The sequence below is a fragment of the Trematomus bernacchii genome, unplaced genomic scaffold (genome assembly GCF_902827165.1).
Source record: "Trematomus bernacchii unplaced genomic scaffold, fTreBer1.1, whole genome shotgun sequence".
Lineage (NCBI taxonomy): Eukaryota > Metazoa > Chordata > Actinopteri > Perciformes > Nototheniidae > Trematomus > Trematomus bernacchii.
Genome location: NW_022987839.1, coordinates 6,798,931 through 6,823,808, shown reverse-complemented (window position 1 = coordinate 6,823,808; position 24,878 = coordinate 6,798,931). Strand labels below are relative to the sequence as shown.

Genomic DNA, 24,878 nt, shown 5'->3' with positions numbered 1-24,878 from the left:
AGTCAGATGTTGGAAAAGCAGTCATCTCTGTAAACTACAAAAAACATTTTCCATTTGATGCATCCCGGGTTAAGTATCATATATATAACGGACATATGTAATGTGCAAAAAGAGACAGGAAGTTAAGAGGAACAAGAAAGGAAATACAGTTACATAAAAAGCAGATTTGAAATACTGAATTATAGCTTGTTGTTGCCTTTCTGTATTAGGAATATCTGATAGCATTACACTTATAGTGATTAGTTTAGACCAGATATATTGACACCACTATTACATGTAGCCTGTGTTTGAAGTAAATGCAAGTTTTCCTAAATGTTTTAAGTACAAAACTCTGCATGGGTGTGAGAGAACGGAGAGAAATGTAGAACATTCTGCAAGATTTTGAAGCAGAAAGCAGACTTTGTAATGCTTATATGTAAATAATTATCCAATGTCTAACGGTAAAAAAACAAAGCATTATTGCCGTGGCAGCAGAGAAAGATAACAAAGTTAGCTTCTGACTTTTGGAATCACAATTTATATCCAAAACAACTTGGTATGACTAAGAGCAGAATGTGGACACGCTATGAATATCACGTTTTAAATGATGCCTAAATCTGACACTCATTAATCCTCATTCCTCCGACGTAATCAAGTCTTTCCTTTCTTGAAATAAACCTCATTAGGCACTCAAAACTTCTTGTACCATACTTGGTTTTACTGTGAACACGTATAGCTTTGCTGTTGTGATGTGAAATACCACTTACCGGCCTTTAGTCTTATTTACTTTAAGGATATCTTTTAGTGTCCTATCCTGACTATCTTTAACGTTGAGTGTTGAGACGGGTGTTATGGTGCATTTCCACTGCATCGCGTAGCACGGTTTAAGCGTGCCGTGCCAAACCCGGCCCGTTTTTGGTTGTGTTTCCACTAGGGGGTAGTTCCGGCTAACGGGTACTGTTTCACAGTTCTCTGGCTCTCCAAAATCCAGGTTCTTTCCGGGCCAACAACCGGGCTGAGTATGCTAAACTAGAGAGAGAATCGCTGGCAAGGGGGCTACAACTACAACAAGATGAACATATTTGACCGTGATTTAATTGTAATACACGTTTCAAAATGATGCCGAAGTAACAACATACTGATACCGGTTAGTAAAAACCATGAATTAATGCTTTGACAAGTCTGCAGACAGACGGCAGGCGAAAAACCTTTTAAAATGCGTGTTTTCTGAATGGAGTTTGGCTAAGCTAACGTTGTATATGCTCCGACCGTCCACACTCACAACAACGGCCGACAGACATAAATAAACCAGCGACTGTATTCACCATGACACAGGCAGTCTGTGGTTTGTACTTGTTTAACTTTTGTCTAGTTTCTGAACATATATGAGGAGCTGTGAGCTCTGAGTGCTAACAGCTAACGGCTGTGTTGTTTTTCTGGGGTTCTCATTGAAGATGACGTCACGGCTCCGCCTACACTGCGTTACTATAGATACTACCCCAGTTCCTAAACTGTAATGGAAACGCAGCATAAAGTGAGCCTGGCCTACCAAGGCCTAACTATACCGTACTAAGCCGTGCGAGGCCCTGCAGTGGGAATGCGACATTAATGTGCCCTAAAACCAAAACAATGAGCTTAAAGAGGCTAAAAAGGTCTTTAAAGGTTGGTGGGACATGGACTTGTCATCAGGAAGAGCCTTTTGACACATCATGTGAACTCATTTGATGAAAGAAAAATCATTTTAGGGACTTACTGTCTTTAAAATCAGTAACTCTCGACAAGGTGCAACCTACCTTTACAATATAATCGAAAAGGACAGTGTGACTTCCCAAGGAAAGAAACGGTAACGTAAAACTCAACTTGGATTTTCCCACAGATATTATGAAACATCTATTATATCTTGTGAGTACCCACCCTGCAGGCGCCACACTGCCAGTGCGAGCCTCCGTCTTTGGGCTTGAACTCGTCCGGTAGACACTTGAGATGGTAGACTCTGAAGCAGTTGTCACACTCGAGCACGTCTCCCGGGAGGTGGCACTCGAAGCAGTACCAGTCGTGACTCTCTGCCTCCCATTCCTGCTGAGGAGACACAGCAGAGAAACATCTGGTGACCCCTTCCCCCCCCCTCCGACCCTCAGACACAGCAGGGGGGGGGAGGGAGGACAAGACCTTAAAGAAACTAGATTTTTAACAGAAACTAGATTTGTGAGGATTGTACTCAGGGTGTCGGGGGGTTTGATGTTGGATCCCACACCTCTGAACTCATCTGGAAACAAAGTCTATATGGCCTGCGCTCCCAATATTTAAAACTAAAGTGAGAACAGAACTAGGTAACAAAGCTTTTAGATATGCTGCCCCTTCTGCTTGGAATAAGGTACAGAAGGAGCTGAAACTCTCAGATTTGATCAAGTCCATCTTAAAGGACAGAGAACAAGAAACCATTGGTCGATGCGATTGCGCTTATATCCCCTAATTCAAGTCGTTTTAAAATGGTGCCTGTTTTAAATGTTTCATAACAGTTTATTTTATTTGCCTATTGACTGGTTAATGTGCCGTTTCATTCAGCTGTATTGTATTAATTTGTTGTAACTTTGTTCATGCTGCCCTCTTGGCCAGGTCGCTCTTAAAAGAAGAGAGACCTTAATCTCAATGAGGCTTTTACCTGGTTAAATAAAGGATATATATGGATGCATTCGTTTGAAATTGTTCTTACAATTTGTCTGCATTTTTTAATTTGTTTTGACCAAAAAAAACAGATTTCCTCTGATAAATAAGATTGTGTTTGAAGTACCAGGTTAAATTAAAGGAGATAAGTTCAAAAAGACCCTCCAGACACAGCAGAGGAGAGGACAAGACCTTAAAGTCCTCCATCTTTAAGGGAAACTACATCTGAGGTGAACAGGTTTTAGGAGGATTGGACTCTGGGTGTCGGCGGGGTTTTCAGGTTCGTCCAAAAGCTCTATATTTAACAGCTTCACTCGAGAAATGATCTGGATGAGTTTGATTAAATTGTTCTTAATTCGTCTGCATTTTTAAGATCGTGTTTGAAGTACCAGGTTAAATTAAAAGGTGAAAAGTCTCCGAGATGAACTGAGGATTGTAAACTTCTTAGCACTCCTTGTTTTTGTATTTTTCTTTCTTCTGCCCCTTGATGTGAATGTGGAAGTGAACTTAAGAGTAATATAGTATTTCATAAAAGGCAGAGTTAATAAACGGTGGTGGTTTTGGTGGAGCATACCATGAAAGTGGGGGCGAAACAAAAGGCCAAATATTTTCTGTTTCGAGCTGCTAAGAAGTATCTTCTGTTCTGCTTTTCTAAATCATTGTAAATATATATATCCCGTGCCACGTTCAGATGCAACCAGCAGCTTTGGGAATTTGTGACTTTCTGGCCAATCAAACACTTAACAAATTACTAAAATTCTCGTCATCATGGTCAGATTAATCCCACTCCATGTAAAGTAAAACCGCTGAACTTTAAAGGGGGTGACTTAACTGTGCAGATCCATCCACAGATTCCTGAAAAGGTACGTCTACTTTTTGGAGCGTAACAGCCTCTTCACCCACACAAACACTTGACAAAATAGAAAATGGAGCTCGTGTTCTGTCCAATGTCAAGAGTCACTTCACTATAGTCGGTCTGTCTGATGAGCGACGAGTGTCTGACTTTAAAAAGGCTGCAGCTCTCTGAGCCAAGCACATAGGAAGTGGAGAGAATTGGGACCCAAGCCAAAACAGATATTACAGATGTTTGAAACAATAAAAAAAACCATATGAATGTCTTCCAAAAGGGTGTAAATGCAAGAAAATCTGTGAAAGATGGGTTCAACCAAAGCACCATGTGAAGAAATCTGATGGAAAAGGCAGAAAATTAGCCTTTGGGTTCAAATTAGGGGTGCATGATTTGGAAAAAATAACTATTTGCAATTATTTTGACCAATTTTCAGTTACGATATGGGATGGATTGATCATTTCTGCATCATTGTTGTCATTATCATTGGAGGAATATATTAAAATGGTGCAATTTTGACGATGTGTACCAAATAAATGTCAGTGTCGTTAAGTGTCAAGGATATGATTGGCGGGGATATCTCTGCAGCCGACAAATGATGATAATATTGCACTAGTTCATACATTTCAGCTAATTGTGCAGCCCTATTTAAAACAATAGCAGATACACTGTAGGAATGTCTGCTAAGAGGCTGCAAAATGTAAGATATTCTGGTCAAATCGGGTTGAACCAAAGCCCAAACCAGTAAAATCAGGCAGCCAAAAACTCTGCCTTTGGGTTCAAATCTCTTCTCCAAACATCTGTGAAATACCTCTGTGCTTTTTGGCGGGAGAAATGGGGCTAAAAAGCGGCTTGGACTTCCTGCTCTGGTTAATAAATCTGAACTTTCCATGTCATGCTGGGACTCGCCAGAAAAGTTCAGCTGCAGGATAGCAGGATTTCTAAATACCTTTCACAAAAACATCCCAGAGATTCATCTCCTGTTTCTTTGAGAGGTAAACTGCATTGCTTTAAAATGACAGCAACTCAAACCCTATCAAACTTTGCAATAACAACAATACTTAAGCTATATAACCTGTGCAATTACTCAACTGTGCAATGTTCTTTTTAATTGGATTATGACTGTATTACACTGTGCATCTTGAACAATCATTGTTTAGAAGCTTGTAGAGCACTCAGAGAAGTACAAAACAGGGTGTTAAGATGAGAACTGCATTGGTACAAGGAAATTAAATGAAATAATGTGCATTTTGGCTCATTCAAGTTAGTTTAACCCCTGAAAATATAACATTCCTTCTTTAAATATGCAAAAAGTAGGTTAAAAAGTGAGTTTATTTAGGGAAAACCTGGTTTAATCCAATCTGAATTGAAGCAAGAGAGCATTAAACATGAGTTTTTTCAAGACTGAGCTATTTTTAAGTGTCATGATTGGTGTTTAAGCGCCGTTGTTATCTGCTTGAGGATAAAAATGATTCCTAAAAGGTCATCATGAGGACACAGTGCATGCCAGCTGGGTTTTCTCCAGGCAGCTGTCTCCATGTAGCAGCTGTTTAACTTCTTATATTTAAACTCTGTCCACTAAGTGACCGCTAACTAAACCCATCGCTGTCGGATTCAGTTCTAGCAGCAGGCATGGAAAAAAACTAAACATCACCACCACACAAACACACATCCTTCCCCCGACTCCTGTTGCATCGATTGAAAATAAAGAAATTAAAGGAACACGCATGCAAGACAGAAGTTAAGATCACGGTTAACACCCCCCCCTCTGAGGAGAAACACTACCACACAGATGCTTGCTACCAACCTGCAGCTATGCTTACATTGCTTGTTATCTCATTAACAATTTGGTGTTCAAGGTGAATTTACACTTGATATTTGACTCTGGTCGGCACCGTTTGAATGCCAAGGACTATGTAAAGCTTTAAGCTGCACCTAGTGAGTGTTTCTGTTTTTAAAAATCAAGGAAAAGCACATCTATAGATAAGTAGCGAGCACACATTTCATCAAGATCACAGAGCACTTCCACAAGAAATGTGGCCACAGCGCTGCATTGGACTTTCATGAAGCTTTTCACAGCAGAATTAAAAAAGGAGAGCAGGTAGCTTCTGGCAGTGTGTTTAATATAATAAAATGGTGCAGTGAGTCAACCAGGAAGTTAGCATTGCAAGGGCTCCTTAGCATAAAGCCAAGGGGATTTTTTCATTGGATCTTTGGCTGACGCATGTTTATGATACTTACAAGTTTTGTTCAGCAGGATCATCTTCCCATGTTCACATAAATGTTCTGAATTTGAAGCGTAAATGCAATCTCCAGGACTAAAAAGATAATGTTGGGCTATAAAGGAACTACAGCACGGTCACATGACTTCACCACCGCTAAGCTAAAGATGGCTAATGTTGGGCTATAAAGGAACTACAGCACGGTCACATGACTTCACGTCACCACCGCTAAGCTAAAGGTGGCTAATGTTGGGCTATAAAGGAACTACAGCACGGTCACATGACTTCACGTCACCACCGCTAAGCTAAAGGTGGCTAATGTTGGGCTATAAAGGAACTACAGCACGGTCACATGACTTCACATCACCACCGCTAAGCTAAAGGAGGCTAATGTTGGGCTATAAAGGAACTACAGCACGGTCACATGACTTCACGTCACCACCGCTAAGCTAAAGGTGGCTAATGTTGGGCTATAAAGGAACTACAGCACGGTCACATGACTTCACGTCACCACCGCTAAGCTAAAGGTGGCTAATGTTGGGCTATAAAGGAACTACAGCACGGTCACATGACTTCACGTCACCACCGCTAAGCTAAAGGTGGCTAATGTTGGGTGTGATGACGTTTTAGTAGTCTCATTTAGACACTTGTTAGCAACCACCGTTTTCTAAATTCACCAGTTGGGTATTTAGTGATGTATTTTATGTTGTAGAATACAAATCTCTTCAGCTTGTGTTAACCACAGACCTTATTTTCTAACAAAAATCATGATCTAAAAACTGTTGAGACACGGGGCCCCGAAGTGGTAAAATGCTGACTCATTTCCTGGTTGAAAGACTCATTCCTGCACCACTCTATAGACTGTCGGCAATTCAGCTTGTGTTATAATTTGGTTTAAAGGTGCAACTCACAAACAGTGCAAGAATACTTTATAATTATATTTTAACACAGCCTCCACCTTCAGCACTAACCAGAACAAACTGCCGTCTCAATTATTTTGCAACCTGCCCGGAAAAGATTCACTCAAATCCCAGCCTGGCTGCAATGTGGCGATTTCTCACAGAATGATGTTAGTTGGGGGGGGGGGAAGAGAAGGAGGGAATAAACCCTGAATTTGTTTGATAATAAATATTCAGCCCTTACCTTGTTTCCCTCTGCTTCCGGCTCCTGTGATTGCAAGTGATTCAGAGAGTAGTGTTTATAAGTCTGGCTGCTAAAACAAAACACCTTGATCTCCGCTGGACATTGGAGTCATGTTGTGTTGTGCTTTTCTATCATATCAATCACTTCTGTTGACACTACAGGCATTACATTCCCCAATCATCGTGTAATCCTGACACCTTGGATGCAAAGGTTTCATCTAGAAAATGTCAATAAAACTGGTATTTCGTATTTGTGTATAAGCATTTATCACATTATCATATTGAGAATAAGTCTCTTTCAGTTATTTCCTACATGATATGTCTTTCCTTTGAATCACAGATGATGCGCTTGTTTAAATATTTCGTGGTGAGACAAGAACATTACTGGTATTTCATTCCTAAATCTTGCATATTTTGTCCCATTACTCCTTTTCTGGCTTGTAATCCAAACACCTTGGATGCTGGATTGGTATTTTCTTGGTAACTACTCAATTTGAAAACAAATACAATAATCCTAGTTTCATATAACTCAAATCACAACAGCTGTTTCTGACTTTCCTGCACATGGATGATTGTAGTTTTAAAGCATGACAGATACTGCGAGCATCCTCTTGCAAAAAGCACTGGGATTAAAGCATCCACCAGATACACAACGTTAAAGCCACAGTAATCCATTAAGTGCTCTTTGCATAACACATGGTGGATTCTCCCCAGGTAGTGCTGCTGTGAAACCAATGTGACACATAAGAGCATCTCTACGCTGTGAACTAACAGGGGAAATAAGACGGAATTAAAGCAGGGACTTCACATGAGAAGAATAAAAAAAAGTTAATATCACATCTCTGCACAGAGGAGGGATGCTCGAGCACACACGCAGGAAACTAAAGAGTCCTCATCTTAATCATTCTTGATCTCTGCACAACAGACATATATTGGTGTGTGTGTGTGTGTGTGTGTGTGTGTGTGTGTGTATGTGTGTGTGTGTGTGTGTGCGTGTGTTTAACACTGTGTTCACACTGCGAGCAACTCGACAGATGGACGGCTTCGTGACAGAATCTGTGAGCTCGACTCAAATATGGAACCTGATGCAAATGACTGAAACTGTGTTAACTAAAAGGACTAGTTACTCTTTATTAGCAGAGAGAGAGACAGTCTGTTTATTATCAGGACATTAGGGCTTTTTCATACATTAATATCGCTTTCTTTTCATCATGCATCTCAGTTTATAAAGACATGAATAAAGGGAAGCAGTATTTTGGAGGTGAACCAATGACACACTTAAGCTATTAATAACAACTGACATCCAATTGATTTAGTGACATAAGCAGCTATTCTACAATACTTTTATATACTTTTAGTATAATTGCAATCATTAAGGAGCCGTCTACAATTAGTCCATTAACCAATTAGTCCAACATGTAATTTTGAAAGCAACCATGTCTAACTTTCTCCGGTGGGATATCAGAAGTTTCTTGATCTTCTCATATTAAATGACTGTAGTTTTTAGGACCTTTCTGGTTTAAATGAATCTCATCACATGCGAGTTTAGGATACTGTTAGAGGCATTTTATTATATAATTCAAGACGATACTAAGCAGATGAGCCTCAACCGTTACCGTCTATTTTAACAGTTGAGCTTTGATTGGCTAGAATTATATTTCTGGAATGATATTTCTGGTTTTGACAGCTTCTACTTCATCTTAAAACTAAATCCCATCGATTGGAAAACAATTAAGAAGGCCAGTGTAAGCTAACAGTTGTTCATATTCAGCAGGAAACAATGGATTTCTAGGGATTTCTCATAAAGTGTTGCCCACAGTGTGAACACAGACACACACCAAGTAAATACCAGACATACAAATTGTGAATCTTGTCACTTTTCGGGGATCAGTAACACATAATCTAGAGAAATGATTCCCAGTTCAGTCTGCTTAAGTGACGGTTACTTTGTATTGTTGTGCTTTTATTGATGTATAAATGTGTCTGTTGATTGTGTGTATATATATATTTGTATTTTTGTATTCGGGATTGTGGGAACAGTATTTCCATCTCTCTGTACACACAAACTGAAAAACACCAAATGTTGTGTAGTACTTCTTAAATGTTGAGTTTTTAATGCTTTTCAGTGTATTCCTAAATGTATTTTTTGTGGGTTTGGGAATGTTGGTTGTATAAAACCAGCAGTTTGAAACACAATGAAGGTGTTTTCCATAGTTGAGCTCACCATCTCGTCCCCGGGCAGCCAGTATCCCTCCTGCTCGATGCCGGCCTTCGATCCTTTGTATCCGACGGTCAGCGTCTCCACCACCAGCCCGTCCTTCACCGCCAGGCTCAGCTGCCGCGCCGTCTCCTTCGGGTGCATCCCGAACATCCGGCTCAGGTACCTGGACGGCAGGTGAGGAGGAGTATTTTAGTTATGTGCAAACGGTTAATAAATTATTTTAATGGTTAAAAAATATGCTTTACATCTTTGAAACCAGGGCGGCACAATATTAAACCATTTGGTCTACTGTCTTTTACTTTTATCAGCAGGAGAGGACTCTTTGAAGTAGAGACACTACATACTGATATACACCTGAACATCAGCAGGAGAGGACTCTTTGAAGTAGAGACACTACATACTGATATACACCTGAACATCAGCAGGAGAGGACTCTTTGAAGTAGAGACACTACATACTGATATACACCTGAACATCAGCAGGAGAGGACTCTTTAAAGTAGAGACACTACATACTGATATACACCTGAACATCAGCAGGAGAGGACTCTTTGAAGTAGAGACACTACATACTGATATACACCTGAACATCAGCAGGAGAGGACTCTTTAAAGTAGAGACACTACATACTGATATACACCTGAACATCAGCAGGAGAGGACTCTTTAAAGTAGAGACACTACATACTGATATACACCTGAACATCAGCAGGAGAGGACTCTTTAAAGTAGAGACACTACATACTGATATACACCTGAACATCAGCAGGAGAGGACTCTTTAAAGTAGAGACACTAAATACTGATATACACCTGAACATCAGCAGGAGAGGACTCTTTAAAGTAGAGACACTAAATACTGATATACACCTGAACATCAGCAGGAGAGGACTCTTTAAAGTAGAGACACTACATACTGATATACACCTGAACATCAGCAGGAGAGGACTCTTTAAAGTAGAGGCACTACATACTGATATACACCTGAACATCAGCAGGAGAGGACTCTTTAAAGTAGAGACACTACATACTGATATACACCTGAACATCAGCAGGAGAGGACTCTTTAAAGTAGAGACACTAAATACTGATATACACCTGAACATCAGCAGGAGAGGACTCTTTCAAAGTAGAGACACTACATACTGATATACACCTGAACATCAGCAGGAGAGGACTCTTTAAAGTAGAGACACTACATACTGATATACACCTGAACATCAGCAGGAGAGGACTCTTTAAAGTAGAGACACTACATACTGATATACACCTGAACATCAGCAGGAGAGGACTCTTTAAAGTAGAGACACTACATACTGATATACTCCTGAACATCAGCAGGAGAGGACTCTTTAAAGTAGAGACACTACATACTGATATACACCTGAACATCAGCAGGAGAGGACTCTTTAAAGTAGAGACACTACATACTGATATACACCTGAACATCAGCAGAATATGTCCTCCTTAAGTATTTTCTATGTTGCATTATTGGAGGAGCCTGGGCCCTCAGATTTAAGACTTCTGATGTTGACAATAAAACCTCACTTCTCATCAGTTTCCTCTTGTAATGTCCTGCAGCTTGATTACTGCACTGTCTGAGTGGCAGTGAAGCTCTGAGCTGAGGTCATGTATCCTCGACTGGCCGACAGCCAATGAGCAGAATACGTCAGGTGAGAGTGTGTTTACTCCTGACTGACAAAGAACAGGCGTATTGTGAGTCTGTGAGGTGAGCACCAGTCAGACTCCATTACTTAAACCAGTACGATTTTAAAATCAAATTAACAGGAGCTCCAAACTTTTAAATATCTCCCTCTTACCATTATCAATAACGTATCAATATCTCTCTCTTACTACCGTCAACTGCAAATGTATATCTGGGTATTTGTTACACATGATTGGTAACTAAATACCTCAGAACACATCAAATGTCAGTCTATAGACAGTAAGTAGTTAAAAAATAAATGTCAAAATTGCTCCTTTCCCAGACTTACAAAACCCCAAGATATTTTGTTATAAATAAAAATATAAAACAGAGAAAATTATTAAAAACATACATTTTTATATATTAGTTTTGTTAGTAAATTCATGATTAAATGGCTGTCAAACGATTACAAATGTCGTCCCAATTCATCAGATTTTAAAATGTCCAACAGTCTTTGAACGAGTCCGTGAGAAATGTAGTAATCCAATGATCATTTCTATTTCTACAGTTTCTGACATTTCATTCTGTGTATTTTATTAAGATAACATGCGTTTGTTCACCTCTTTTCAGTAGGGATAACATTAGGAGAAATGTTGGTGCGCTCTACAAACGCCCTTCTAGTTTGGACTATAAAATGTAAATGAATTTCACAGTTGGTCGAACACACACCAGGTTTTGTTAATTATCAAAAAGCCTCGTTATTGATTAAGTGACTGGTTTAAAAAAGCCAGACTAATGTGTCTCGATGATTAAATATCCATCATGTGAGAGAGTTAATTATGTGTACGCTGCCTCACTGACTTTATTCTGATCAATAGGGCCACTTCTTCATAACAATCAGCAGTGCTAAACATATCAATATTTCCTACACACTAACAGTTACCTATTTTATATTTACAACCATGACTTTATAGTTAGATTTTAAAGAAAAAAATCCACTTTTTATTTTATAATCACAACATAATTCTCCACCATTTCAAAGTCACCTCGCTCTTTACCACAAAAAGATAGCGTGTGAAAGTGTGTGTGTGTGTGTGTGTGTCGCTGCTTGCTGTTGCCATGACAACAGCCACTCGTTGTCGGGTACTGTTTTTGGCTACGAGAAGCGCTAAATGTCTCGTTCGGCCTAATGATCTGTCGTCTGTCTGCATTGTGGGATTTCACTCCACAGATAAAATCATAAATATGATGTTTAAGATGTAAAACGTGATTTTACGGGGGTTATTGGGCATGTTAAATCCATTTATGACATTTAAAGGATGCAAAATAAGTAGATTTAAATGAGAAATTCGGCATTTTCTAACTAACATTGGGCTGATTTTGATTAGTTTTGAGTTGTTTATGAAGTTTTAGAGGATGCTCCGTTGATTAGATTGGACATACAGCACATTTTAACTTAAATATTAAGGGTTAACTTCAACTCTGTTAAAAGTTGTAGAATATTTCTGATCACAATAATCCAAATAGTACACAACATGTACATTTTTATTAACGGTCCTGTAAACTCTTGAGTTCAAAATTGGATATAAGAAAGGCAAGTTTACCAAAATAATATGGCTATGGCAAAACAAACAAAAAAGCTCCAAAAAAGGCAGAAGAAATTATTTTTAAAAAAGTACAATTGTTCAACCTAACCTGAGCTTCTACTTAGAGAGAAATATAAGGTTCATGGTGAGAGTGGCAGTGAGCGAGTAAATCCAGCAGCTGTCAATCACTATTGATCGCTGATATGGAGTGTATACAAGCACGTTAATTGATTAGTCAATCAACTGAGAATTCATCAGCAAATCTGTAGTGATTTACTCAAAAGGAAAGACACCAAACATTGAGTAGTTTCTGCTTTTCAAATGTTGAGTTTTTAACGCTTTTCTGTGTTCGTAAATGTGTTTTCTGTGGGTTTGGGAGTATTGATTGGACAAAAACAGCAGTTTGAAAACCCAATTCAGGTGTTTTCCATAGTTGAGTTTTTCCATCCAGAATGCTCTTTATTTAGTATTTATGATTTGCCCTCTTACTCTCGGCGTGCGCCCTCATACTAAAGTGCAGATTTAGTTATTAAGCTATTATAATTCGGAAATTGTGATTTATTCTTTAATTTTTAGGATATATTTAGTTACCAAGCCCTGTGATATCTAATTTCTAAGAACAGGCATTTTCTTTTAAGCTCTTCAGACCTATTCCCCCTGCCTAGTAACAGAAAAAGCCTGGGGAAATATTCATAATACTCGCCTACGTGTACATAAAGTGGTTTCAAGTAAAGGCATGTTTGTGTTTCTCCCCTCAGGTCATCAGCGTGTTGAATTTAATCCCCTGAACCTTCAGGACAAAATCCCTCACAAAAAACCCTTGCATTTTCACCTCTACTTCTTGAAAAGGGTATGTACTTAGTAGATCCACACCTCTGCATTTCCTCTCGCTTCATGCTGAGCGGTCCCAGAATAACCTGGACGTTGTTTCCAGAAAGCGCACAATGTCCCCTTTCAGTGCTGGGAGCACTATAAACAAAATCCCATTCACCTCATCTGAACTGGCACGGACAAATACAACTCACAGCTACCTGCATGTTTAGTTAGTGAGTGAGTGGGTTAGTTAGTGAGTGAGTTAGTTAGTTAGTTAGTTAGTTAGTTAGTTGGTTGGCTGGTGAGTTAGTTAGTTGGTTGGTTAGTGAGTTGGTGAGTGAGTGAGTGAGTTAGTGAGTTAGTTAGTGAGTGAGTTAGTGAGTTAACCCTTTAACCCTCTGAAACCCCAAGCTGTACGTTCTGCACCACTAATGGAAAAATTGTACAATCATGGCTAGAAGAACGAAGAACAAAAGGGGAATAAAGTAAGTATAAATTAAATAAGATTTCTATAATATTTGTATTATTATATTTTCTTGAATGTATTTGACAAAAAGTCAAATAAAATGTAAAGTATTTATATTCAAGATTTTCCATTTACCCAAACACTAATAATAATAATAATAATAATAATAATAATACAAATAAATCAATAATTTCTCTTAAATTAGAGTCTGATATGTTTTGTAAGATTTGGAATAAAATATAAATATATATCTAACATTTTAAAGTGTTAAAAGTAATGCAAATAAAGGGAGGAAATGGGGTTCAATATGCTAATAAATAATTAATTAATTAAAATGAATCACATTAAGATTTAAGAAGTATTACTAATGGTAGGGGGGGAAAGGGGGTTCTACATCCTAGAAATATTAAACGTTTTTGTGATGTAATCTTGTGCTTTCCTGCGTAATCTGTGTTCAGTCCAGGTTTCACAGATTTTCTGTCACGTGGCTGTTAGTCTCAGTCGAATCAATCGTGGCTTTAAGGTTGCGCTGAGGAGAGCAGAATTTAATGTTTTTTACAGGACCTGGTTAGTGCAAACCGTTTATTTTTAAGACATTTAAATCACTGAACTATAAGCTGTGATTCTGTCTCTGTTCCTATAGGAAGCATTTGTCACACGTGTCTCATTCAAAGACTGTGGGAAAGCTGAAAACTACTTGTGTGATTTTGGCGTTTTTTCTATTTTCCTGGGGGTAAACTATCCTTTAACACTTTTGTGTGCACTTCAGTCAAAGGACAACGTACACACACATCATGTAAAGACACAAACAGTCAAAGGACAACGTACACACACATCATGTAAAGACACAAACAGTCAAAGGACAACGTACACACACATCATGTAAGGACACAAACAGTCAAAGGACAACGTACACACACATCATGTAAAGACACAAACAGTCACTATCAGTGTTTCTGAGATTGTACTTACTTGGAGATCCGGTCCATGTTAGCGATTTGTTTCTGGTTTCGGACGACCTCGATGGCCGCCCACACGTACTGCACCACCTTCGGGTCCGCCAGCCTCTTCTTCACCACGCGGGACATGATTTCCTTATTCATCTTCACTGCGGGGAAACAAAGGACAACAACAATCATTAAAATCAGCGTTACATCTTTTGTTCCGTGGATGAAAAGTAGGTTGAAGTATAGTTCATTCTCACAGCAAAAATACTGACAAAAGGCATTTTCTAGTGTTATTAATATCAATTTAAGAATACCAGTGAAGATAATGAATCCACTGTTTTGTTTCCAAGTGATTTGGGCAAGATAGGAGCACACGGTGGTCAGGTGGACAACAGACGGTGAGCATGAGCATCACATGTGAGGGTCTCTAAAGAAACGACTGACCCTCGATCATCAGGTGGGTCAATTAGACATTTGACACTTAATTAGCGTCATGTCAAACCTAACAAGAGTTCCTATTATTAAGGAGCAAAGGATGCTTTGAGTAGTGAATCAGTTGCATTTTGGACAATAGCTGCAATATATCAGATAATTCATTCAACAAATCAGCAAGAATATCAAAATAAATCCAAAATATGTAATAATCAAACTGTCTTCTTGTTAAATGAGATGGCCAGAATATTAAGACACAGAAAACATGATTTATAGTAAGATACAAAAAAGAAAAGTCCTTATCATTTGGATATATTTCTGGAAAGGTTTGCTTATTTATTATTTATTCAGACACCTTGGATTACAGCAAAGAAACTAAAAATACATCTTTCATCATATTTTTTTTGGGTTGGTATTCTGGTCTCTGTCTTTTTTCCTTGAAATTCCTTAAGTTAATTCAGCTATTATAACTGTTGCTATGGTTTTTAATGACTGATTCAATATCAAGTTGTTAGCAGATCCTCTGGTGGTTTTACTGACCAACAACTGACCCATTCAGAGTATAAAAGGAAAGATATTTGAGGTGTTTGTGCCTAACTTCACACAAACGTTGGAGATGTTTTGAAATAAAGTTTAAGACATATGTGTTGTGACCTTTGTTGTGATCACTCATCACATGCTAGGTGTTTGATGTTGGTCAAAATGAAGCTGCAAACACCAGACATACATTCAGATGATGCTTAAAAGTCAGATCAAAGCACCATTTATTTTAAAGAAATCATACATCTAAGCCATAATTCTCCTGGAAGGCATTCAGAGCCATGTTTATATTAAGCATTATTGTCATTACGAGGACATTCTTAATACTTCAAGCCCCCTCTGTGACATGGGGACATCAAAACAAATACATGAACCGTGATGGATGCTGAGGAATATGACGAGTAAAGCCTAGAGACCTTCAAAGCTTCTGAATAAAGCCGGCTGCTTCTTTCCTGTGGTGCTCAGGCCCGGCCTTACTCCTGGAATATCTACGAATCCAATTTAATGCGGTTCTCCTCCAAAGCATCCGTGAAACCTAAGATGTCACTTGCATAAACCGCGGCCAAAAGCTAACCGTAATAAAGCTCGGAGCGTTTTGGTGTACTTTGTAGTAGAAAAGGCGACGACAGATGTTGACAGAGGATGTTCATTTTCACACTTTTTTCTCAGGAGAGTATGAACTGTGGATCCGCGTGGGGGGGGGTAACATGGTCAGATGCAGCAAAAAAAGGCAACTCTACAAATGCACTATTTTGGGTCAAAGTAAAGGGTCCTTAAACTGAGATGGATTGGGATCTCTTTACGCATATTATTTTTAATATTTCTGCTATCTTACAGACTCGTGGATAGACATCATCTGAGCTTGAGTACACATATATCAGCCTGATGCATTTGATATTAAGTTTGCAAGGCAGGCGAACCTAAAGCACTTATTGTGATCATAAGGGGTCCCTTTAAATGTAACAAAAATGCCTGTTTTTACTATTAAAAACAGTATATCCTTAAATAACATCATATAAAACAAGGATCTTGAAAAGGACATAGGGGTCACTTTAAAAACACTGAAATGTAAAGGTTTTGAGGCTGTGAAAAAAGTCGAAATGCTGTTATTTTTATACCTTGGATGTGCACTTGTTTAATTAACACGTGTTTCTTAAGTGAATATGTTAATGAAGTCATTATTTCTGCACTGTTTTTCTTTTCCTAGGATTTCTGATTGTTGGTAATGGTATGATTACATTACAAATATGTAAACATTAATTTACTCAGATTTGGGATGACTGGGGGACGAGTTTTTCCACCGTAATTGGGTTAAACCGACCGGCACTCTCGGCTAAGATAGTGAAATTGTAAAGAAAGTGGTTGGGCAGACTTCACAGTGTCACAACACAGATGAAGGTAAAACAGGGACATGAAGGAGTAACGGTTCATTAGTAATGTGATCCCTCCTCATTCTGTGTCAGGAGGTGTGAAGGAGGGCCATCTGTGCCATAAGGATCTTGAAAAGGACGCATGTGTCAATTTAAAAACATTGCTATTTTAAGGTTTTGAGGCTGTGAAAAAAATGCTGTTATTTGTATACCTTGAATGTGCACTTGTTTAATTAACACCTGTGCCATGATGCCAAAGCAGCAGCAGCATTCTGGGCTTGCATGAATACAGCACACAGCTAACTTTGTCTTGGCTTTTATTATTAGGATCCCCACAAAGATAATGAAAGTCTGAACCAATCTTTAGTATTCTCTTGTGCATCGGCAATGAGTGACCATGGCTCTGTACATGACTGTTTTCTGTATCATATTTGTATTCACTTTAGGCAACATGAACCTTCTTTATGGTGCATATCATAAACAAGTTTGTGTTGAGCGTACCGAGATAAAATACGTTTTACATAATATCTTAATGGATGTGTCACTGTTACAGTTCTGACACATTTCAACAAAGCATAAGTAGATCTCTGCCTAAGAGTTACGCAAGTCAATTGTTCATGCATGTATATTACACTAGTTCTGTAAGAGCAGTATAATGCACATTATTTTAAGCTACATGTATTGTTTCACTTTTCCATAGGACCACATTTCAAAACAGTAATCAAGCTATGACAGAACCAATGCATTTGAACCATATCTAATGACATCTGGTGGTATAACTTTTACAATTCTTCTTGTAATTGACACACTCCTTTCCATTTTTTTCACAATGTTATCCACATCTGTCTGCAGAGGATCACACTACAGTATGAACAAATGCTACCTAAGCAATTAGTCCGACAAAGGGAGCCAATTAGAGGACAGGTTGAGGGGGATTCGGCTCCCAGGGGAAATGACAGCTCCTCAAAAACGTGTCTCCATGTCAACAGAGATGGGAGTTAAGTACTTTAATGTTGTACTTAAGTAGAAGTACTCAGATCTTGTACTTGAGTAAAAGTAGAAGTACCAGAGTCTAGGAATACTCTGTTACAGTAAAAGTAGTCATTGTGCAGATTGGTCCATTTCAGAATAATATATATGATATGTTTTATAATGATTGATCATTAAAGTGTTCTCAAAGCTGGTAAAGGTGCAGCTAGTTTGAATGACTTTGTATACTGCAGGGTAGCTTGTGGATTTACTCCAGGTGGAACTAAAGTCTGATTTAACACTTGATTATATTTCACATCATTCATCCACATCTGTAAAGTAACTAATAATAATAATAATACATTTAATTTATATAGAGGTATTAAATACATGTAGTGGAGTACAAGTACAGGATTTACCCCAGAATTGTAGTGGAGTACAAGTACAAAGTAGCACAAGTTTGAAATCCTCAAGTAAAGTACAAGTACCTCAAAATGGTACTTAGTTACTTTACACCACTGCATATCAAGAATCATGTATATTTGTTATGATATCGATTAAATGACAGTAGCACAGTTAACACAGGATGCAGCATTGTCAATATCAACCATGCTGATGAGGAGAACACATCTGTCTATGACTCCTGGATTACATATATTATATGAAATAGCATCTGGATAATCAGACTTCAAACAACGCATGTCAAAATAAATGCCACATTTAACACAACTGGTAGATTTGGCAACAAAGAGGGAAGGCCACGGGCTTTTGCCAATGTGTATTTTAAATTATCTTTTTTCAGCGACTGTCTTTGTTAAGTGTGCCTTTTGTAAAAAAAAAATGGTCTATGTATATTTAAAAACGCACTATATAAATTAAAAATAAATGCATTATTGTTAAACGAGCTGTATTTAGCTACAAGCATGCTAGATAACGTCAAAGCACATCAAGACAAAATAACCGATTTAACTTGCACTTAATAACACCAAACAGCCACTTTAGATGTAATGTGTCATAATTAATAACATAAATTCCCCATAATAACATTACATGTATGGTTGGCGAGTTATTTATTTTTCAGTCAGCGATGCTACGTTGCTAGCATTAGCTTATCGGTAGCTAAACCAAAGCTAGTCAACTTGTCAACAACAAAAATACACAATAAAAGCGACATAGGAGGTGTTTTTTGGCTTCACTTCAAGCTAAAAAATCCGTCACAAACAAAGTCTGCTAATAAGCAAACGGCTCGCTTGTTTTGGAGGCGCCATGTTCACAATCCTCCATCACGGGATAAGGAGCTACTGCTAAGCTAATGCTAAGCTAACAGTGCTAACTAGCCGCAGTGTTGTCACTTTTTCTTGCCATTTTTCTTGAAAATAATACAAAAATAAAACTCACCTTTTGCTCCGGTGTCACTAACACACAAATCCTTGAAGGATGGAGCACCAGAAAGCTCACATTAGTGATTTTCCGGCTGGTTTGGAGACTGGTGGTTTGTGTGTGAACACTCAGAGGTAAACAGAGGGAGAACTCTAGTGGTGGAATCCGATTTACTGCACCTAAAACCCGGGGAATTAAAGGGGCAGTCCGCCCATCTTCCATGTCAGAGTCAATTTACTGGTCATCAGCAATGGTGAAGAAATTCACAAGAAGAAATCGACTGACTTTTGCACACGTTTACTTAAAATTACAACAATATGGCACCACTATTAAAAAAAACATCACCTGTGGCTGCCAGAGAACTCACTGCCCCATAGTTTTAGTTTTTCCCTCTCAATAACTATGCAGCCACCTTGCACATCTGTCATTTCATTTATATTATATCATATGTATACATGTCTCTGCTCCTGTAGTATAAATCTATATTTCTGTTGCTGCATTTTTTTTGTCTTTTATCAAAGATTTTAACTATTCAGAATATTTTATATTGTATGGGCTTTCTACTGTTATATGTTTATATTTGCTGTTTATTTCTGATTGTGTTATTATTCCACCTTTTAAATAGTGTATTGCCTGAACACTCTGCTGCTGTAACACAAGAAATCCCTAAATTGGGATCCAATAAGTATCTATCCATAAAATACGAAGGAAGTCAAAACCAAATGTGTATCGGATAAATATATTTACCTGAAATGTTACATTTTGTTTTTAATCACAATTGTCTTTATATTTCGTTCTCCATTTACTTATATGTATGTATATACCAGTGGCGGCCGGTCCATAGGGGCGCTAGGGGCGCCGCCCCACCTCTTCCCATATTGAAAAAAAATAATAATAATAATAATTAAAATTAAAATTAAAAAAAAAAAATATGTTTAAAAAAATATATATGTTTTTATTTTTATTTTTAATGAACAAGGTAAATATTATATAATTGGTATCAGTAAAATGTATAATCTACAATAAAATCTCGTTTAAAATTGTGTTACGATGTCTAAAGTTACTGATAAGTCACATGTTTCCTGCCTGGCCTTGCCCATGCACCTTCTCTCGTCTGGGCGCTAAGAGAGGAGCCTTCAACCAGTGCAGCAGCAGCCACCAGCAGCTGACTGTTGCTATCTGTAACGTGTAAACTATGCCGCGAAAATATAATTTCAGCCAATCAGCGTCGTCAAAGATGACGGTCACCGGGCGCCAATGTCAGCGCCCAGTGCAGTCTGTGAGTAGTTTGGACAGTGACTCGTATCCGGTTGACGCAGTAGTTGATGAGGATGGCTTCGTGTGCAGGTGGAGTCTCCGGACCTCGGTCCCCGGCTAATTCTGTTCAAGAGCTAATCTCCAATCCTTTCGAAAGGAGAAGTTTGGCAGATAAATTGTTGCTTAAAGACCTTGCACCGGACCAACCCGATTTGAATATATCGCAGCAATCTCGTGAAAAAGACAACATTTATACACGAGGCTTCACAAGTAGCTGGTACACAAGAAAGGCTTGGCTAGCTGGATGCAAACAGGTAAATGCTGTCTTTTGTTTCCCATGCTTGGATATCACTTTATATGTAGAGAGGAGGTTTCCCATGGTTGTTAGAAGTTTATTAATAAGTGGGCATTTATCACAGAAGTGATTGTTCTGTCTCCACGTTTGTTGCATTGTCTGTGATGTATTTTCCAACGGTTATAGCTCCTGTTCTGTCCCAGCAACACTACACGGTTTGCAGCTCCACCACATTTTTGGTTTATCTTCGGTGTCGCTTAAAATCTGCTTCCCATCGGACTAAAACCTCCACGTAATCTGAAGACAGATACTTGAAGTTATTTAAACCTTTTGCAAACTTTATGTTCTTTCTTGCTCTAGCCTTGCCAGTTACATTGTACATAACACATATATTATCATTATGCTAAGTGGTTGTTCGTGTTAGACGATGTAGCTTTTTCATTTCTGAGTTATTGCTATATGTAAATAAGCCTGTTTGTAAATAATCCTCAGAGAAACAAAGAAAAAACACAATTTATGACATTTTGTGCTGTGGTTATTTTTTTTAAATTGCATTTATTCACAGTTCAGTTTGAAATGCTGTAGTGACTTGTATTGAACCACTTAAATATTTATAATTAATGCTACTGAAAAGATGCTATTAATTTGATATCTCACATGCAGTTCACTGTAAAGCTACTTGGTGAAGGTGTTGGTTCATAAAACATGAACAGTTTTAAGAAAGAAAAAAACAGACCAGTTCTGAGAACACAAATTCCTGGTAAAGTAGTAGATGTTCAGGTTGATAAATAATATTTTCCACACTGAAGATTATGGAGGTATTGATCCGTCTTCTCATATTTTTAAGCCTCGATTTCTCCTTTCCCCCCCCCCCTCTAACATCACCAGAAGTCATCATTTAAGGGGTCATTTCTCGAAAAAAGTTTCCGGGGGGAAACCCCCCGGACCCCCCGGGTAGGTCACTTACGGTACGTCAAGAGCCCCACCAAAAAAAAAGACCACCGGCCGCCACTGGTATATACATATACAACAATCACCTCCAGCTCAACATCAGCAAGACTAAGGAGCTGGTGGTGGGCTTCAGGCGGAGCAGGAAGAGGCCTCTGACCCCCATCACCATCAGGGGGGAGGATGTGGAGGTGGTGAACAGCTACAAGTTCCTGGGAGTGCACTTACACAATAAACTGGACTGGTCAGACAACACTGATGCTCTCTTCAGGAAGGGACAGAGCAAGCTGTTCTTCCTGAGGAGGCTCAGGTCATTCAACGTGTGCACGAGGCTGCTGCAGATGTTTTCCCAGTCTGTGGTGGCCAGTGTGCTCTTCTTTGCCGTGGTGTGCTGGGGGGGAAACACCAACACAAGGGATGGTGAGGAAGGCTAGCTCTGTAGTTGGAGTACAACTGGACAATCTGGAGGAGGTGGCAGAGGGGAGGACGAGGAGGAAGCTCGACAGCATCCTAGAGAACCCCTCCCACATACTCCATGCAGAGCTAGTGAAGATGAGGAGTACGTTCAGCCACAGACTCATCCCTCCACGACACAGCACCAAGCGCCTCGGACAGTCTTTTGTGCCTGTAGCCATCAGGCTGCACAACAAGGGGTCAATAATGCACAGTTTCCACAACCCATGTTAATATATCTAATATGTAATATGTTTATATGACCCAATATGTATGTTCATTTTCATTCATTTCTTACTTCATAGTTTATATGACCCAATATGTATGCTCATTTTTATTTTTTATTCATTTCTTATTTCATAGTTTTTCATTATAATTTGTATCTTTGATTTAATTTTTGATATCTTTAATCTGTGCTGTCCTGTTTTTCACCCTTACCCTGTTGCTGTTTGAACTACTGAATTTAAATGAGTATATGTACAATATATATATATATATATATAAAATATATATATAATATATATAATATAATATATATATATATAATATATTATATATATTTTTCTTGAATAAAGGAGGAAAAACAGTAAAAAAGTCATTTTCAATGTGCTAATTTCCCCCCAAAAAGTATTCATATGTATACATTTATGTACAAAACTTCAACATTGTTTTTATGTGAATTTATTGAAACCTCACGCACTTTCAGGTTGTATGCAAACTGCATTTAATTGTACTTGCAATGGGCAATGACAATAAAGTTGAATGTAATCAAATATCCTATAACATTCACACATTTGTATGACACCCTGGGACGAAGAAAAGGAGACAAAACTTCAATCATTCTTCAATAAAAAAAACGTTATTGATTATGTAAGCCTTCAGTTTTGTTCACACATCCCATCATACATTCAGCATGGTAAAAAAGAACAAAAAACATTAGCACAAATTCAACCAAAACGATAGGCAGTTTGATTGACAGCTGATCTCTGTGGGGTCAGCACTCTCAGCAAAGAGACAAAATGAGTTAAACGAAACATCCACACAACATTTAACCCAAGTACTTTATACGGCTAGTTAGAGTTAGACGATCTCAGCATAGTCTCCAGCATTGTCATAAAATGTAAACCCCAGATAGAGAGGCTCAGTGAAGGTGGTCTGGACTCTGTGGAGGAGGGTCATGGTGTCACCCTTGATCTTGTAGAAACACAGAACACCTGCATTGTGATCCAGGAAAATTCCTACTCTGTTGAACTCAATAGCTGGGTACTTAACGGTCTCACAATTGTGTGCAAAATGGAAGCCCCCTTCGGTACAACGTAGTACCCAAGATTTTTGGTTGAATCCAAATCTAACTTCATTGTTGTCCCCTTTTCTTTCATTACTCCAGTATGCGAGAGCAAAATCAACCATAGACCCTCCCCACTCTATCTCCACGTAACAGCGTCCAACAATCGCCTCTTCGTTCAGGACCTGCTTGTGAACCTCGAATCTGTCAGGATGATCAGCACATGGACGCCGGAGTTGGTTTATGTCTGTGACTCTCGTGTCCTCCATAGATAAGTCCAGATGTGGGTGTGCCGTGTCTGGATCCATGGTGAGTCTACAAGTATGTGTTCTGAATTCAGCTTTGGTCGTGGGCTCTGGTTTCAACATCAAAACGTCCACCTCGCTCACAAGCATTAAGAGATTTGCCGACATACTATCCATGAACTCATCCAATTGTTCAATGGCGGATGACGCCTCTACTGCCACTCCGTCAAAGTATCTCAGAGGACGGATTTTGATGCTGGATGTGTCTGTAGATTCACTGAGAGGTGGCAGGGAGTTGTAGATTTGTTGAAGCTGGTTGAGATCCTCTCCCTGTGAGTTTTTTCAGCTCAGCTTCTCTGCTCTTCAGCTCAGAGATCTCCTTCTCCAGCTTCTTCTGAAGATTTCTGACCCGATTTCGTTCAATTTCCCGCTGGGATATGATCTTCTGCTTCACATCAGAGCATATTTTCATCATGATAATGTTCCACACTGCGAATTTTCCCTGACTGTCCTTCATTGCTTTATTAGCAAACCTGTTGATAGCCTTCTCTTCCTCTTTAAGCAGCTTCACATATGTCTCTCTGTCCTGGATCCTCTTCTGAATGTTCTGTCGACTCACCCCCAGCTCTTTCTGTGTTTCAGTCCTCTCAACATCCAGGAGTCCAGTCTTCTTCAGCTGCTCCACCAGGAATGCTAACATGGTGTTTTTAACCAGGTCAGGTCTGGGTGTGAAGGCCTTCCTACACTGAGGACAGCTCTCCTTTTCATTCTGTTTCTCTCCATCCCAGTAGTTTTTAATACAGCCCATGCAGTAGCTGTGTCCACAGGGAATAGTGACCGGATCCTTCATCACATCCAGACATATCGAACAGGAAATGGAGTCCAGGTCCAGCTGAGCTCCTTTCTGAGACATTTCTCCTCGTTGTAGTCACTGTGAGAGAGTTTCTGAGATCAGAGAAGTAGTGTGCTCTGACACAAAAACAAACACGGGGCCTTTACTTCCCTCTCATTGGCTGATCTGCACCAATGGGTGTTCAGAGCGGGAGGAAGAGGGCGGAGTTATCAAACTTGCATGCGTTTCAGAAGGCCTTCTCTTAAAGGGGCAGTACATCTTTATTATGAGAAGATAAAATATACTCTATTGATCCACATTTGACCGTTTTTTGTCACAGTAG

At 38.9% G+C, this 24,878-nt stretch overlaps 2 protein-coding genes across 6 annotated transcripts in view; both read right to left on the bottom strand.

Annotated features, from left to right (window-relative positions):
• zmynd11 (zinc finger, MYND-type containing 11) overlaps nt 1-19,363 on the bottom strand; it is a 36,634-nt gene extending 17,271 nt beyond the window's left edge. For 4 of the 5 annotated variants that reach the window (XM_034153022.1, XM_034153025.1, XM_034153024.1 and 1 more), the window contains exons 1-5: nt 19,239-19,363; nt 14,555-14,690; nt 9,079-9,238; nt 6,856-6,879; nt 1,894-2,058 (exon numbers count right to left, since the gene is read on the bottom strand). In XM_034153022.1, coding sequence (XP_034008913.1) covers nt 1,894-2,058; nt 6,856-6,879; nt 9,079-9,238; nt 14,555-14,685 — 480 coding nt within the window. In that variant the 5' untranslated portion in view covers nt 14,686-14,690; nt 19,239-19,363. The remainder of the gene's footprint in view (nt 1-1,893; nt 2,059-6,855; nt 6,880-9,078; nt 9,239-14,554; nt 14,691-19,238) is intronic. The other variant, XM_034153023.1, reaches the window with a different exon arrangement.
• A 4,600-nt stretch (nt 19,364-23,963) lies between these two features.
• On the bottom strand, nt 23,964-24,651 carry LOC117500307 (E3 ubiquitin-protein ligase TRIM38-like). The gene has a single exon (XM_034153130.1). The coding sequence runs from the start codon at nt 24,614-24,616 to the stop codon at nt 23,978-23,980; it is 639 nt and encodes a 212-aa protein (XP_034009021.1). The 5' UTR covers nt 24,617-24,651; the 3' UTR covers nt 23,964-23,977.
• Nucleotides 24,652-24,878: the final 227 nt, after the last annotated feature.

Bases quoted from the DNA above. Each gene is read 5' to 3' on its own strand.
- LOC117500307 (XM_034153130.1), bottom strand. From the start codon at position 24,616: ATGTCTCAGAAAGGAGCTCAGCTGGACCTGGACTCCATTTCCTGTTCG.